Source organism: Pterocles gutturalis, unplaced genomic scaffold (assembly GCF_000699245.1).
Source record: "Pterocles gutturalis isolate BGI_N339 unplaced genomic scaffold, ASM69924v1 scaffold49394, whole genome shotgun sequence".
Lineage (NCBI taxonomy): Eukaryota > Metazoa > Chordata > Aves > Pterocliformes > Pteroclidae > Pterocles > Pterocles gutturalis.
In genome coordinates this window covers 17,130-33,004 of record NW_010137674.1, presented here as the reverse complement: position 1 = coordinate 33,004, position 15,875 = coordinate 17,130, and the positions used below count along the sequence as shown (strand labels likewise).

Below are 15,875 nucleotides of genomic sequence, written 5' to 3'. Positions count from 1 at the left end.
GTGCAAAACAAGTGTTCTCTGATGTATTTGCATTCGAAATTCAAGAGGTGTCACCTCTGCTCGGGGCAGCTACAGCTGTGTAATGGTAAATGGCAATTCCAGTTCACATGGGGGTAATTATAACAAAATGTATCTATAAAATAAGAAGTAGTGGATGGCTTGACAATACTTTTTTGGTTTGTTTAAGAGTTCTGAAGCATTCTTGAGAGGCATCTTGGACAATGAAGAAAGAAATTTTCAAACTAAAGAGGAATTAGTGGGAACCTTAGCAAAGCAGAAGGCTCCAAAATATTTACACCAGAAAGGCCCTGTCAAAATTGATAAAACTCAAACTTGGTTCCTTTGAGTCAGAGGTTGTTCAGGGTTTAAGTGTCAACGTAAAAAAATGAAACAGCATTTTTGAAACATGTTCATTAAGTAAAAATAAACAGCTTAATGTTAGAGTTCTAAAAGCAAAATTTAATAAATTAATATATGCATGCCAGATAAAAACACAAAATTACAATTGAAATAGCAATAATCATAATAATAATAATAATAAAGGAACACTGCTCAGCATTGCAGATTTCACTGCAACCACCATAAACATCATGGAGAATTACTTAAAGTAACATTTAAAGTATACATTTTGTTTCTGTTAAAAACAAATTCCTATATGATGAAAAAACTGAAAGAAACCCAAGAAGAAATTGGCCCCAAGAGTGGCAGAGAATGATATGAAATGTCAATAAACTGCCAGAGGCCCCATTTCACATAAGTTGGCCTTTTTTTTAGTATCAGAAACCAATTACATAGAACATAAAAGCAAATTCACAACAGGTTTACACGGAGAAACATGCTGAATTACAATCACAAACTATCCAGAACAAAGATGCTGCACCAGTTCAGTTGTTTTCTTCATGGAATGAGTCTCACCAGAACAGGGAGAACAGGGAGCAAATCATGCAATAGCTTTAAGCTTTTTGTTTTTTATTTTAACATGATAAACACCCAGGATTACTAGTACTGGAAAGTATGTGTTAACCTTTTTCAACATCAGCTGAATGGCACTACAGAAATGACAAAGAGTTCCTTCATTTTTATCCTGAATACACTGAAAGCTCTAGCAAATATGGAATTCAGCGACAAGAGCCATTAAATTACTTTAAAATATTCCTTCATCCATAGAACACTGTTGCTTCCTTTTTTATTACAAAACCCCCAAAATATTTAAAATAAAATGTCTTCATTTTTTATAAGCATCTCCACCACAAGTCTCTGATAACGGATGTCATTCAATGCAGCCATCGCATCCAGTTCTGGCGCTCTCATAAGAGTCGGTCCAAAAACTATGCCCAGATTCTCTGCACTCATCAGATTTTCCTTTTCATGGAGCGTTACTCTGTAAAAAAAGGACAGGGTTTTTCATGTTCCTTCTGCACCAAATTATGGCTGCATATGCTTGAAAACCAGGGAAACTGGACAGAAGTGTTTGCCTTTCCCCAAAGCCTAGGAGAGGCTGCTCTTTCCAGCAGGATACATAGGGAGGCGTTGGCTGAAACACTCAGCAGGTAGTGAGTGCTAACGCTGTGTGGGTGTTCAGTGAGTCAGACGTCTCTGTCCTCCTACCACACACACACACACACCACATTTACTGGCAGGTGGGATCAGTACTCTGCAGCGAGGGAGGGGGCTGAGGGGTGAATTCAGACAAATCAGAACAATTTTGCTTTTGCTCTTTACAGCGGCACCGTTTGGAGGCCGTTCCTGTGGGGAGCAGACTGTGTTTGCTGTGAAGCCAGCAGCTCTATGGTCACCAGAGACGTGCCATTGTGCTCACCCCTGTGGGATTCTGCCCAGGTTCCCCTGGTGGCACGGCTCCATGTGGTCACACTGCTCCTCTCTCATGCATACAACGGCAACGAGGGCAAAGCACGTCACGTGTGAATTCCCTGCCTTTAGGCACTACGAGCTAACTGTGCTAAGCAGGGCGCCTGGTTCCTCTTCAAGACAAATTATGTCCTGTGGCGTGTACTAAAAAAAGCGAATCATCACTTTGGGGCAGCTTTGAAGCCACCAGGGTCTCACTGTAACCTCACTTGTGCGGCAGCCTAAGCAGGGCGTTAAACCTGCATTGTGACGGGCCCACTTCTACCCTTCCCTCTTCTGGGGACCCCAGCAGCTGCCAAACAGCCGTGCCCCAGCTCGGGGAGGCCCCTGCTGCCTGGTTCCCATCTGCACGAGCAGAGGCGGCGGGGAGGCCTTGTTCGGCTGCTCCACAGGAATCTGGCCTGCTTAAAGCTGTGGGCTGAGGCCCTGCTGCGGGGCAGGTTCGCCAGCCGCCTCCAGAACTGTAATTTGCCCAAGAATTACACCTACGAGAGAGGCATCCTCTGTGGGGGCTCCTGCAAACATGTGTCTGCTCAGCAATGCCGGCAGGGTCACTGCTGCCCTGCCACCATGGTCTCTGGGGCCGTGGGGTGGCATGTCTCAAGGCGGGCTCAGGGGCTGCTCGTGCTCTCCTGCTGCTCTGCCTCAGCAGGGTCCTGTACAGGGGCGGGAGGAGGACAGCCTGCCCGCAGTACCCCAACTCCGAGTGCCCCCAGCACTGCTGCCCACTGCAACAGAGGCAGCAGACACAGACATGCCTTGAAACCTAAGCTTCTGCCTTGGTTTATCCTGGTGAATTGCCTCACTCAAGGAAACAAATTTAGATTATGCAAGTGTTTTAATACGCACCATGGTGTAAAGAAGCCATAAGGATTCTCAGAAACAACTAAGAGCCCAGGGACAGCAACTGAAAGAGTCTGGCTAAATTATTTCTCTTTTCACGACTGTGACATCTTGCATTGCATGAACAAATCCTTTGGTATTAAAAAAAAAATAATTCAGGATTTTTCTTCCTTTTTTCCCCTTTCTGCCTTAATTTTTATTTTAAAACGAGTCAGACTGATGTTTCCAAGCTGCTGTGTTTTCAGTCTATAATTATTCCAGATAAAGGAGCTGTGTTTGATTACCTGAATTCAGCAGCAAGAGAACAGCCTGTCGAGCACCACAGCACCTTTTGGCAAATGTATTAAAAGGAGGTTTAAAAACAAGTGAATTTTGTCACCCTTCTACCTTATCATTCACCTATGCCAGAAATACAAGGTGCAAAAGCGACTTGCTAACTCGAGCAGCAACAGCTGCTCTTGAACAGGGCAAGGAAAAATTAACTTCACACTTCACAAGCAGTAAGGTGGGGTTTTTTTGTTCCCGCATCTCTCATCCCTGCATCTCTTCTAAAACATCCATTAGAAATCTCATTGAAATAAATGGACAAATCAGGCACAAACCCTGTAGCTGAATTTTGCCTGAGGCACTCAGCAGAGTCAACATGTTCTTACTTGTAAAAGAACTATAAAAGGAAAAAAGCAGAAGAGAGCTTAAAATAACGTTTTTCTAAGGAAAGGGAATGATTCTTATATATTGGTGATAAGTTCATGTTACTTGAGAAACTAAAACGGATACCCTAACATGCCACATTGATTTTTTTTTTTTCCCCCTGATTTCCTGAAAGAAATATAACCTGTGCTGTTTTACTGGATACTCATCCGTCAATCTCTCTCCAACAATTTTTCAGCCTACTGACCAACTTCAATCATGTCTTGGGGAGCAGGAGAAACATCAGACAGAATTTATGCTCTTGGAACAAGGTGGCTCCAGGCTGATGAAGAACCAGACGTGTGGCTGGAGGGCCAATTAACACTGTGCCTAATCAGTGCCAGCTCAAGCCTAGTGTGTGCCATCTTTGTTAGGGCTTCAGGGATGACCAGGGTACACGAGACTATAAAAGACACCAGTATATAAAAGACAGAAAAAGACACCAGTCTATAGGCATTAAGTTGTATTAGTTCCTTGCCCAGGGAGTGACTTATTACTCTCAGAGGTATGAACGGCGTTTTTACCATAAACATTCACTGTAAACAGATTTGTTAGGCAGATGACTTTTTTGCTTCAGAATGCTGGTGTTTTTAAGTGCCTTCCAAATGCTTTAAGTGGGATAAACCCCAGTGTTTGGGCATTCGCTGTTGTGCAAACTACCATTCCCCACCACAGTCTGTCTCCAGGATTTGGTGGGCCTTGCCCAGATTTTTCTGGAGGTCCTAACACGGACTTTGCTAAAAATGAGTTCTCCTTAGAGTTCTTTCCAGCTAGTTCACCTACCTCTTCAAATGTGCCATGAGATACCGTAACGTTTCACAGTGTGCAGGCGGCAGCAGCTTCAGTGCCTCATGGAGAATTTCCAGCTGTTCATCCGGATCCACGGTTTCTGAAACACAGATGTTCAACCGTCACATGTACAGCCAGAATTCACTCACTGAAAGACAACAGTGGCCTGCAGAGAAGGTAGGGTCTCACAGCTCTGCTGCATTACCGATTTCCAGAACCTATCCAAACGGCACAGTGGAGGATTTCCCCGCCCAAAGAGGTGCTCAGAGCACTGTCAGGATGTGACTGGTTTTGGACAAAGGAAACTCCCCAAAGCAAACTGCATTCCACTGAAAGATTCCCTGCAGCCTACTAAAAAAATTCCCCTGGCAATCCTTGCTGACTGGAGTAGTTTTGCACAAATAATGTACAGGTGCAACCCTGGGACAGCAGAAGGTACTGGGAACTTTGCCATCAGCATCTTAGGCTGTGTCCATACAACTTGGAAAGAGCCTTCTCCAGAGGGAGCGGTAAGGCCAGAAGCCAGCCCTTGTTGTCTACCCACAGCTACCTCACACCTTTCCAGGTGTGGCTGGTGTGACTGCTACGTTGCAGAGATGCTTCAGGCAGCCAGGATGCTTGGGAGAGATGTTCCAGCGGGGCTTACTGCTGCGCTTGCAGCCTCACTGTCTGCAAGGCCAGCCTCACAGGTGGCCTTAGGATGACTGCTTATCAGCTTATGAAAACACTCAAAACGGACACCTCTAGAAAAAAAATTACTTCTTATTTCTAAACTTTTCATAAATCACCTTCCTGGCAACATAAAACAGGCCTTAAATGTCACTGTCAAGTACCAGGGATTCATGTAAGACATACAAAGCGATGTAATCCATAATGTGTGATAAAAAGGAAACATTCCTGGTGACAAAGGCAAAGAAAAATGTAACCATGATCACACAGCACCACACGGTCATGTTGTAATTTGCAGTGCATATTTAGTCCTGCAATCCTTACTAAATAGGGCATGCAGGGTGAGAGCTGACAGGATGGCTATTAAATGAAGAAGCAAGTACTGCACAGAAAAGAGAAGGAAAAGGTTGAGAATGAAAACCAGGAGGAAAATGTGTTATACTTACTTGCAGACTCTATAAACTTTGGGTAGGCATCATACGTGATGAGTGGAATTGGCAAATCCCTGAAGTACAGTTTAAGTGCACCAGTGATAATATTGATATCTTCATACATATTCACAGAAATATCAGCTTTTTCCCCATCTGTGTGAAGAAGGCACTGGCATTAAAGCCTTGGAAATGTAAACAGATGTAGAACAGCATTCAAAAGAAAAAGAATAACTTCCTTAAGCAAACGTTATTAAAAAGGACACAACTACAGATTTTCACTTTTATAAGGAAAACAGAGTTACTGGGCTGTGAAGTTCATAGTTTCAGGGTGAAAACCTCAAGCATTTTGTAAAGAAACCTATCCTTTCTTTGTTTCAAATGATTACAAAAATGTACGGGTTTTTTGGGGGGGAAGAAACCTGCCTGCCTGATCTAGCAGTATCTATCTTGTAGAAACATGTGGAAGTTTAGCTATTTCTGAGTCTATTGCATTGCCAAACACCACATTTGTCAGCACTGAATGAGAAATCAGGGGAGGCTGGGAAAAAAAATAAAAGAAAGAAACCAACTTAGTCCACAGCCTCCTTGTTTTATAGGAAAAACATGTGTTCACCATTTAGCTATAGCATACTACCTCCTCCTGACCACAGTGGACACAGATCCAGAACTTGGCTTCTCCAGCGCATCCCCACCCTGCTAACACTGCAGAGGAGGCAGATGTTGTCTGAATAGGTCCGGTCCTCTGGAGGAACAGGAGAGAGAATTTCCAGCATGGATTTTGGCCTTGATTTCTACTGGGATAGGGGGACTGCAGCTGGAAAACCTTTAATTTTCCCACTGCCTTTTCTCAAAGAGAAGAGTTTGTTCTCACTGGCCTCCTTTTAGACTGTAATAATTCGAACTTTGTTTGCACTATTGTATTCATCTTATTATTTTGGAGCTTTCATCTGGAAAGATGGATTTAAGTTGCACAGCCCTCTTAAGGCACTTCACCGCTTGCCCTCTATCCCTCCCCCACCCCCCTGAGCGTAGTTTTACTTGCAAACTAGGGCAGTAGTTCAGAAAGCTTTGTCCTTTCCTATGCACAGCATTACCGAAGCACAGATTCAGATGGAAGGAGAAAAGCAGATTTTTGGTAATAAAGGCCAAAGTGAAGCTGATACGCTTTTCTGATGGGGAGGCTGCCCTTCTGCTGGCACAGCCGCCGGACTCCTGCAGACCACTGATGCAGTGGAGCGTGAGACAGCCAGGGGCTGTGCAGAAAAATTTGTGTATATTTAATACATCAGCACAAAGTTCCAGCATGCGGGAAAGACTGTACCTCTGTCAAATGCCATTTTGACATCTTCGATAAGATCACTAAATCCTGAGACTCTGTATAGTCCTTCAGAATTAAGACCTGCCACAAACATTTTAACAAGATTAAAATTAGTCTTTATTTTAAAGTTTCTTTCCACCCAGTTCTTCTTGTGACAGGTTTTTCATTTAAGGCAGAAAAAACAGACACATTTTAAAAGCCTTATCAGGCTTTTATTTCAGAATGAAATCTTATTCTGGCCTTTTAACCCTGACCCTTGGATTAGCTGCCTTGTTAGATCAGCACTAAATTATGTTTACAGAAATCATTTCAAAGCTGAAGAAACATATTAAACCAATTACAACCAATTTAAAAACAACTGAGATTAGCGTACTAGCTGTTCAGTAATTATTTCAGAATGAAAACAAATGCTCTAATTCTAGAAAAGGATACTCAGCATGGGCTAGGGGAACTAGCAAGAGGAAACATCAATACTAACTGCCTTTGTTTTAGCACATTCACTTAATTTTTAAAATAAAAATATTACTGGAAAGATAGGTGCCAATATATAACTATAAAGCAGTAATTGTCCATTAAGGAATTTCTAGCAGAATCTATAAAAGTTATAAATGGGTATGAACCACGGAATAATGCAAAGTATAATATTAGCTGTGCAGGGTAATTGGCAGTCATAAAACGCCTTGTCCAAATCTGTTTTGAGCAATCATACATTCAGCAGAAACTCAGTTGACCCAGATCAATCTAAACGGATTATCAGTAAAGCAACAAAAGGCCATTAACTATGCCTTACCTCTAGATTCGATTTCCCTAATGCACATATCTACTACCATTGGTCTCTTAGTGAAGTGTGCTTTTACTAGCGTTGTAAGGTCACAGCTGTACACTTTTTTGACATGCTTCAGGTCTGGCTTGCAGTCATTTGGGACCATCTTGGAACACTGCTTATGCACATTTAAACCACAATCTGAGAGAAAAAGTGAGAAGATGATTAGGCTGGTGCTTAGTGAAAATGTATCCCGAGGTCAGCACTGTGGACTACATACGGCTCCTGCAGGATCTGACCCGATCTCCCAACTGCTGCTTCTGTTAAGACTGCTTAACCATCACATGCACGAGGTAGGGACAGACCTGAAGTAAGACACATTTTCTGCCCAAGACATTTCTTCTGTCCCTAGAAGATCTAACACAAAGCAAGAAACTTTCCATATGGTTTCTCAAATAAGGATCTAAGAGTCAATTACGTTCCCCACCACTATTACATATGTTGCTATCATGATCTAAACTGTCTTCCCAAGTTGCTGCGGATTTCCTAACACAGTTTTAATGCAGTGCTGAGCTGTGGCACTGCAGACACCTCCTGGGGGAGATGAAGGTAGGGTCCAGGTCTCGGAAGGCTACAAGCCCTCTGCAGCACACCCTGGCAAGGCAGCCCCGAGACCCAAACCACTTCAGGGACCCCTGAGCTCTTGCGAGGCGGGCAGCCCATGCTTCACATTGGTAGTGACAGGGCCCATTCCCCAGCTTGGGGGGGAAGCCGAAAAACAGCCACAGGGGTCACCAAGCTGGCTGGCGGTTTCTTGCTGCCCAGCAGTTTACAAAGGACTTTGCTAAGTCACAGCGGGTGCAATTCTGGTCCTATTCCAGCGAGTGTTCTGAAACAAAGTGTTGGCAGGCACCACACCAATTCTATTTGCTTTAAAAATGACTTAGGAAAAATTTGTTGCGGTTTTTTTTTAACATAAACAAGCAAGTCCACAGCTTTATTGTAAACATACTGAGAGTGAGATTTAGTTTAAGTGAAATTTAATTGAAATCAGGTTACAGAAACATGTTAGTTCTGCTCAAAACCACTCCAACCATAATGGTCAGGGTTTGGGAAGAAAATCTTGGAAAACACCACCAATTACACAGTGAAGATGGGAAGAACAATACAGTCCCCTTTAAGCTAAGCACACACTGCAACCAACACCACCAGGCAGCCTCCCGCATGGCCTGGGGCCCAGCGCAGCCACCTGCGACTCCATTTTCACTGACATTGCTCCTGCTTTGCAGCAGGGACTCAGAGGTGCTTGTCAGGAAACAGCAAGCAGCAAGAATGGTGGCACACAGCAGTCAGGAGGTTTGCCATGCTCTGCTCTGACGTGCTCTCGGTACACACAGAGGCTCCAGACTGCAAGCATTTCTCTACCTCGCTGCACTGTCATACAGAGTCCCCTATGTTTCTGCAGAAGTAAGGGATTTAGGAGCTTGAAGAATCAATGCCTTGATGAAAGTCTGTACTTCCTCTCCCCCTGCAGTACTGAGTATCTGTCTGTATAGATTCCCTTTTTTTTATTTTGCCAATACTTGTATTTTCATGAATGCTCCACAGATTATTTGATGCTGCTCTTTCCAAAACAGTAAACCCCAGAATTCATCAAATTCATCACCAAGTTTACTTTCCACTAAATTGGCTGCAGCCTGTCGGTAAAGTCACTTTGTTTATTTAAGAGACCTGTAAAGCACACAGCTTTGTCACTTAGGGTCCTCTGTAAAACATCCAATCTCTGCTTGCAATTAAAGTTCAGCATGTCACCTTCAATCAGTCACCGCTTACACAGATCCCAATCCAGACGAAATGGTTGATTAAAACTCTCTCTAGCTATTTCTGTGCAGGAGGGCCTCCCTTCCTCGTGAGGAGTGGTTAACATGTGCGGCAGGGAGCTGTGCGTGCTGAACCTCCCACCCTGCTGCCAACCCCACCTTGGGCAAAGCCACACCACGCGACACCTGGCCCTCCGCAGACAAGCAGTGCTGCCGCGAGTACCACGGGGCCCACCCGTCAGCCTCGGTGGCTTGCTTGGACCCAGGGCTCGCCCCAGGAGCTGCAGGTCACAGCGGGGTGTCCACATAGGAAATCTTAATTCTTGATTTTATTTTGAAATCTTAACTTTGCAATAATATAATCTACAAATGCAAATATAATTATTATACATAGAATTCCTAGAACTGCTGCAAGAAGCACATGTTCCGATATACGCGAAATGCTCTAGTACGTCTGTCAAAAAAGATGTCTACAAGACTGGAATGGCAGCATCTCACTCATGATGACTCACTAGTGATTTTTTGAGTGCAAATTAGCTGCTTCACACAGACAGCAATACAGCTCAGAGTTATGTTGCTGGGAATCCGAGGATAACTAAAACTAAAAAGTACAAAAAAGGAAAAAGATGCTTCTAAGTATCTTATACTTAAAACAATTATCATGTTCACTAATTATCCTAATTATACTTATATACAAGAAAGCTTCACGTCATTAAAACACCTAACTTAGAGATGTTTCTAATGTGAAAACCTTGCTTCTGAAAATAATTGTGTTATTGCTAATCCCATAGATTCAACTGGGCTTTGGATCTGACCTCATTAATACCAGAATAGTAATTACAAATGCAAAAGTCAACTTTTCTCCTCTCGCATTTGTTCTTCCTTTGCATTTGATTAGATTTTATGCACCAGCCCACTGCTTAAGGGCTTACAAACACTCCTGAGAAACATTTAAAACCTAGAAGTATTTCAGATACTTAATGCTAAGAAGCACTACATTCGATGTTATTGGGCTGTGCGATATCCTTCTAACAACCAAGGCTCTTTGCCTCTTATGTAAGTGTAGGACAGTGCCCCACTTTAGCAATTCCAAATCAATATTTCTAGGCGATTTCAGTGAATTTGCAACAGAAAAAACAAATGTATTTTTTCCAATAAAGAAGCTGAAATTCACCAATGCCATGCTTCTTACCAGGTGGGCCCCTCTCCCCAGCCAACAATGCCTCATGAAAGGCAGAACAGCCATGTCTCAGTCATAGGTTATATAAAAAATAAATCCAGAATAGCTAAAGTGGTATTAGCAGCTTTACTCTGGATCTAAAGGAACCAGAAACCTTATCCATTTCTTACAATTAATCAGAGCTTATTTGCTGGCTGGATATACCAACTGGAGAAGAGCTGAAGAAAAATCCCCCAAAAGCATGGTATCTGCTGATAAATCCTGTAATAATACAGGACAGATTAGAAGATGCAGTCATGAACCCCTGCAGGTCAACAGGAAAACTTCTGCTGACTTAATTGAATCAGAATTTCACCTTACACGGAGATGATTTCTCAGGACTAGAATTGTAAGTCATGCTTACCATTCCTTTTTACAGTGCTACCAAAATGTGGCCATCTTTCAAATATACCAAATGTGACCAAAAAAAGGAGTCATAAATTCAAGAGTTTATAGGAAGTCTGGAAATTCAGGGAAAAAAAGAAGAAAGAAAGTAATTTTAGATGACAAGTTTAAAAGTCTGTGATAAGCTGCCCTGACTCTAATAGCATATTGATCTAGGAGTTCAAGTGGGCTGTGACATTACTTCTGTGAGAGGTATTAAATTCAAAACCAGCCTGACAATACTTTCCTATAATTCCTAGAAAAAGGTTTTCTAATGTTTTAGAAACAGCTAATACTGATGTTAGTCCACAGGGCTGAAAGAACAAATAATGTGTTCATATTAATGCATGAGGAGAGCCATAAGATAGATGTACGTTAATACTGCCCCATGAGCACACATTATAAATATTTGCAGAGACCAAAATATACTTAGCTGTCACTTTTTGTTATTCTGCTGATTTGATTTTAGTCAGTTTTAGATATCCTTTGGTTTATGATTTACTGGCTAACATGGCTGCTGATCACGCTCCATTGGAACGATACCATATGCTACATACATCACTCTAATTATATTTTTGAATTATCCCAAACAAAATTTATGCATTTTGTCACTCTGAGGAGCAGCTTTAAGAGCTAAAAGGTAGATTTACGTTATCTGCAAAAAGTTCTGAAAGACTCCTCAGAGGTTTATGGTAAGCGTGGAAGGGTGGGAAGCACAGCGCTGGGGCACTGGCACTGTGCATTGCCTTGGGCAGGTCTGCTGCGGTACCTGCCAGATGGGATAACACTATTGCCTTTGGTAAGCTGACATGCAAAGATGACGGGTTCTACACAAGCACAAAGCATTGGCATCATTACTTTTGCAAGGGTGAAAAGGTTAGAAAGGAATTTGCTCTCATAAATCTATCATGAGCTAGTAGCTTTCCTTTAATAATTTAAAGCTCTTTTCTGTAGTAGAGGAAGCAATGTTTTCTGTTCCCTCAGATGCAGTGTGTGCAAACAAGCATGTGAACGTAGCAATCCCACTGGCCCCACGTGCTGCACTTTGTGCTTCCACGCACAAGGCAGGAGTGTGCTGTGAAGGTCAGCCCTCTTCCTCCTCCTCGGCAGAGCTGTTCCAGCCCGCGTGGCAGTGCTGGAGCTGTCACACTGCCTTACGCACATGCCATTTGTTAATGTGCAATGCACATCTGGCAGCAACCTTGGTCCCACCAGAGTCATAAGCCACTTTATTAAGCAGTGCCATGGCAAAATTGCTTCCAAAAATATGTGTATGCTCCCACAAACCTGCTATCATCTATATGACTATATCACTACAGGGTACATTATTCTTTAGGAAGGAATTTCTAGAGGGCAGCTAGTTACTTGGCAACAAAATTACCTAATACTACTGAAAAATCAGGGCTTATGAACAAGAAGAAAAATGCCTATCCAACAAGTCAATCTCCCCTTATGCCAAATGAAAAGAATACTTATGTCTGTGCCTCTAAAAGCTGGTTGGAAAATACAGGTGAAATGTTCTCTCAGCAGAACACCAACGCCAAACCAGGTGGCGATGGTTTGGTTTTATGGAAGTTTTGAAAGATCACACACAGTTTGTTCAGAAACTTCCCTGGCTTCCTGCCATGACACCTGCCTACCTCCTCGACAGCTCCCCTGATGGGCCGCTGGAGTGCTCACGGCTTCCAGGTCTGTGTGGGTTTCAAGATAAAGCCGCTTTTAGGACTTACAGTTTCAAGAAAATACAGTTCCAGAATAAGCTTCTCCATGGGAACAGTTCTGAAGCAAGGCTCCGCTCCCTGATTAGCATTTCAAAATTTTGGAGCTCATTCCTTGCAGGAACACCACCAGATCCCGAGCTGGTGGAACAGCCTGGCAGGCAGCACGCATCTTCTCCAACAGCATCACCGCCCATCTGAGGCAGGCAGGGACTGTTCTGCAAGCAGTCCCCTTCCCACAGCCCTGACGTCTGTGGCTTCGCTTTGCTCTTATTCCTTTTGGGCTGACTGTCTGTGCCCTACACGGTCAGGAAAACCAGCAGAATCTGGGCACACATCTCAGAGGAAGCTTGGACATGTTTTTAAGGTACAGGTGTGGGCAGAACAGGAGCTTATCATGACCGAGGCATGCAAAATACCTTGAGAGTGGGCACCATGATGAGCACACCTTGCCTTCCCCTTTGCTGAGTTACTGTCCCAAGAGCATCAGTTGTTTTTCCAGGCACTAAAAGCATGAGCATTGTGCCTGCAGAACTAATGCCTGAGGATCAGCAGGCTCCTTTGTGGTCTCCTTCACCTTACACACCAGTGGAACAACACAGGGCTGTCCAACCCAAAGGATTTAATAGCAAGGCAAAACAACAGCAAAGGAAATGAAGCAGTTGCACGGTTTTCAGTTGCTGGAGAAGGAAACGAATGAAATGGCAAAATTAATTCACAAAACAATCCTGCTTTGAGACTGTACTTTAACTTTTCTGAAAATGAACTCCTGGGGCTTACTGTGGTCAGGGCTGGCAGCAGCATTGCTTGGGCTTAGCCAGTGGCAGCTGGTTGCCCCCACACTGATAGTTCAGCTGCAAGTTTATTTCTATCAGTTCTTCAGAGAGAAATTACCTGCTCCAAGGGAAACAAAAGAAAGGCAACTGCTACACATGGGTTAGCAGGCTGAGACACTTCAGGGCAAATCTATCAAGGCAGCAGAAATCGTGCTTCACATACAGCCTGTTCCAAAAAATCCTCTGATTAAACCACGTATTCATTAAGAACAAGTAAAAGGGTACAGAGGAAGGAACAGATTATACAGGAACTTAAAACAGTTCTGATGGGCTGGGGAAGGGGACAGGACACATGCAGCAGCTTGACAAGTCTGCTAGTCTGCTTGCCTGCAAATCTACTCAGATAGTGCACTAACAGCACCATTAATGCCATGCTCTAGTCTCTGATAACACACACTATTCTCCACTAATTCTACTGGGTGTTACATGTTTGTACCGTTCATAAAATGAACTCCCTGGTGCTTATCTGCAAATTTTCTTTGGATATTGTTACAGTTTCTCTCCTGAACACATTCTGGGTAATGGGATGAGCCCTGTAAGCACAGGGGAGCCTTGCATAGGAGGAATGTAATTAAGAATACATTTTTTTAAGTTCATGCATTGGATTTTGAGCTGGGGTAAACTCTTATGTCTTATTAGCTTCTGCTGAAGCTTCAGTGTTTACACAAGTTGGTGGCATTATGATTTCAAATACTTCTTCAGTCATTTCTACTTATGGCAAAAGCCTGCAGGAAAGCATGCTGGAGATGGAGCATGGCATCAAAAAAGGCAACTTCCTTGCATAGAGACGTGTCTTCATCTCACTAAAATTTCAAGGGCTTGTGGCTAGGATGCAAAAATTGGAAGCACGACCCTCTGAGGCAGTAGGGCAGATGTCTATTATAAGGATTCACTCTAAGGAAGCAAACCTGTCTTTAAAGAAGTTGAGGAAATAAAGATCAAATTTCAGAGAATAAAATTTAAGCAAAAATAAATTATTCCTGTTTTGCTCTGGATATACCACCAGCAGAAGTCAGACTAAGTCCACCAATTCATTTCCTACAGGATCCAAATCCTGGACACCACCCAAGATCTTGATTTTGAAAGACAATAAAGTCTTCCCATTTTCGGTGGCTTGCATTAATTCCCAAACCTTTGTAAGTCAAGATGACAGCCAGCATCATACTTCAACTAATAACCACCCCTCCAGTGACAAACATGGTGCCTACTCTTACCTCTCATCTTTATGGAAGGGAAAAGATGTACCTTTCCTTCTTTGCCTGCCATAAAACCTGAACAAGGAGAGAACCCATCTTCCACGGGTTAATCATACATGTGTGTACCTGACAAGATACTGAACACACCCAAGTCTGTATTTCGGTGGAGAGGAACGCATTCAGTCATGCTGGACTGCACAAAAGCATGAGTCAAGGCAGTTCAAGTTGCTAAGGCATCCTCGCCGGTTGCTATGGCATGTGTTCTGTTATGAATGTTTGGTTCTGGTTTGTTATTTTTCAAAGGATTGGCTTGTTTGTGTAACAAAACCTAATCTATCAGCCATTAGAAATAAGCTGCACTTTTTCCTCCGGCTCCTCCTCCTCTTTTCTGAAATAGATGACATTCATCTGTGTTGTCCAGTCTTAGATTGTCCCACACTTTTCTTCCTGCATGTTTTTGTGCTTCTGCAGAGTAGAGAATTTAAAATGGTTGAAAGTAGCCCATGCAATAACCCATTTGTATTTGTTAAACTTATCACTTCTCTACAGCAAATAGAGTCCTCTTGAGATGGGCAACTGTTTGCTGTAAAAAGCAAATGCTTTAAAAAGTATAAAATTACATACGATCAGTGCAGTTTTTTTATAGGTATTTTCAATAAAATTATTATACAGACAACAAAGCATATTCTGTGGGTTTCCCTGGAGTAGCATTGAACCCCATTTGAACACAAGTGGGCTGCCTCCTGCTAAAAGCTGTAATTTCTTTGAACTATGAACCTACCAACGGCCTTGTGTGGCTCCTTGTTTCCATACTGTACTGTGCCTCATTGTTTCCATATTAAAATGGCTCAGTTCAGAAGCAAAATGTTCACTTTTTAAAAAAGAAAACCAAAAACCACTAAGACCTCCCCACTGTATCTGTGCACCTCTGACTTGCCTCCAGTACACCCAGATCTGAACAGCTTCTGGCTCTGATGGCTTGTGCAGCCTCAGCTGACAGGAGTGTAGACACTGCTGCAGATAAGGCACAGAAAGAAACGAGAAGTTCAGCTGTTTGGATGAAACAATGCAGGACTAAAACAAATTTAAATATCCAACCAAATGAACCTTCACCAAACAAACAACATTCAAACCCCACAAAGCAGGCTAAGCCATGCTGATGAGCCAGCTGTCCTCTGCTGATTTGCAAAAAGACAAAACAAAACACAAAGCAAAAAATCCGCATGCAACTGGGTGTTTCTTACCTAGTTCTCATTTTTACTCTTGCTGACGTCTTATACATCCCTCCACCATAGCAGCTCCAGCTCCCCGCTGTCTGAGGCCAGGAACC

At 42.9% G+C, this 15,875-nt stretch overlaps 1 protein-coding gene across 3 annotated transcripts in view; it reads right to left on the bottom strand.

The window, feature by feature from the left end:
• Positions 1-438: 438 nt before the first annotated feature.
• CHN1 (chimerin 1) overlaps positions 439-15,875 on the bottom strand; it is a 32,470-nt gene continuing 17,033 nt past the window's right edge. The window contains exons 3-8 of one of the 3 annotated variants that reach the window (XM_010082666.1): positions 7,400-7,573; positions 6,613-6,690; positions 5,307-5,444; positions 4,186-4,291; positions 1,179-1,381; positions 439-910 (exon numbers count right to left, since the gene is read on the bottom strand). In XM_010082666.1, coding sequence (XP_010080968.1) covers positions 1,210-1,381; positions 4,186-4,291; positions 5,307-5,444; positions 6,613-6,690; positions 7,400-7,573 — 668 coding nt within the window. In that variant the 3' untranslated portion in view covers positions 439-910; positions 1,179-1,209. Of the gene's footprint in view, positions 1,382-4,185; positions 4,292-5,306; positions 5,445-6,612; positions 6,691-7,399; positions 7,574-15,875 lie in introns of all 3 variants that reach the window. The other 2 variants (XM_010082665.1, XM_010082667.1) reach the window with 2 other exon arrangements.